We start from the raw sequence: 997 nt of genomic DNA on the forward strand, positions 1-997 counted from the left end.
TCCCCTGTGTGCCTTGTTCGTAGAAGCGTCTGGTGGCATCTGGTTTGAGCTCTAAACACGTGACTTGTAAGTTTTCGTGACGCACTGGCCCGTCTCTGGTGTCCCTGACTGTCCCTTGGCGCATTCCTAGGCCCATTGCCAGACCCCCCGGTTTAAGACCACCACCTTTATCATGACTGTTGGTAAGAGTGGGCTTAAATTATATGAGATAGAGGATATAGTATATATATATATATATATATATATATATATATATATATATATAGATCATGTTACAAAGAGGTGGGTATATATCGGATCAATTCAAGATGTGTTGGTGTATGCATATGAACATGAATACATACATCAAGATATATATATATATATATATACATATACATATAAACATTGTGTACACATACACATATCCCTACACACACACACCAATGCAACCAAATACAAACACTCCAACGCCACATCCCTCATCTAACATACCCTGTCGTGCGGACTTTATCATCGTATGACAGTGAGATAAGTGAGGAGAGGGTATCTCGTGATCTGATTTCAATGTAACGTGCGAGATAGGCATCGTCTTTGATCTTCCCCATAAAGTGTGCTATTTTGTGTAACCGGTCAATAGTCTCTTCGTCCATGAGCAGCTTACCGAGTTCGTCTTCAATGTCGACGTTGAGTCCCTCGAAGACACCTACACACAGCACAGGCATGGTGTGTGAGGATAGGTGTGTGCGTGCAACAAGGTGTGTGCGTGTCACAAGGTGCGTGCGTGTTATAAGGTGTGTGTGTGCTATAAGGTGTGTGCGTGGTATAAGGTGTGCGCGTGCAAAAGGTGTGTGCGTGTTATAAAGTGTGTACGTGGTATAAGGTGTGTGCGTGTTACAAGGTGTGTGCGTGTTATAAGGGGTGTGTGTGTTATAAGGTGTGTGCGTGTTATAAGGTGTGCGCGTGCTAAAGGTGTGTACGTGTTATAAGGTGTGTGCGTGTTATAAGGTGTGTGCGA

The 997-nt window shown here is 43.4% G+C and overlaps 1 protein-coding gene across 1 annotated transcript; it reads right to left on the minus strand.

Moving 5' to 3' along the window:
- Positions 1-488: 488 nt before the first annotated feature.
- On the minus strand, positions 489-704 carry SARC_17201 (hypothetical protein; the record flags this gene model as incomplete). The annotated part of the gene is made up of 1 exon (XM_014288703.1): positions 489-704. A coding segment is annotated over one exon (216 nt), but the record flags the coding sequence as incomplete, so codon positions are not given.
- Positions 705-997: the final 293 nt, after the last annotated feature.

The sequence above is a fragment of the Sphaeroforma arctica genome (assembly GCF_001186125.1).
Source record: "Sphaeroforma arctica JP610 unplaced genomic scaffold supercont1.10022, whole genome shotgun sequence".
In the NCBI taxonomy this organism is placed as follows: domain Eukaryota; class Ichthyosporea; order Ichthyophonida; genus Sphaeroforma; species Sphaeroforma arctica.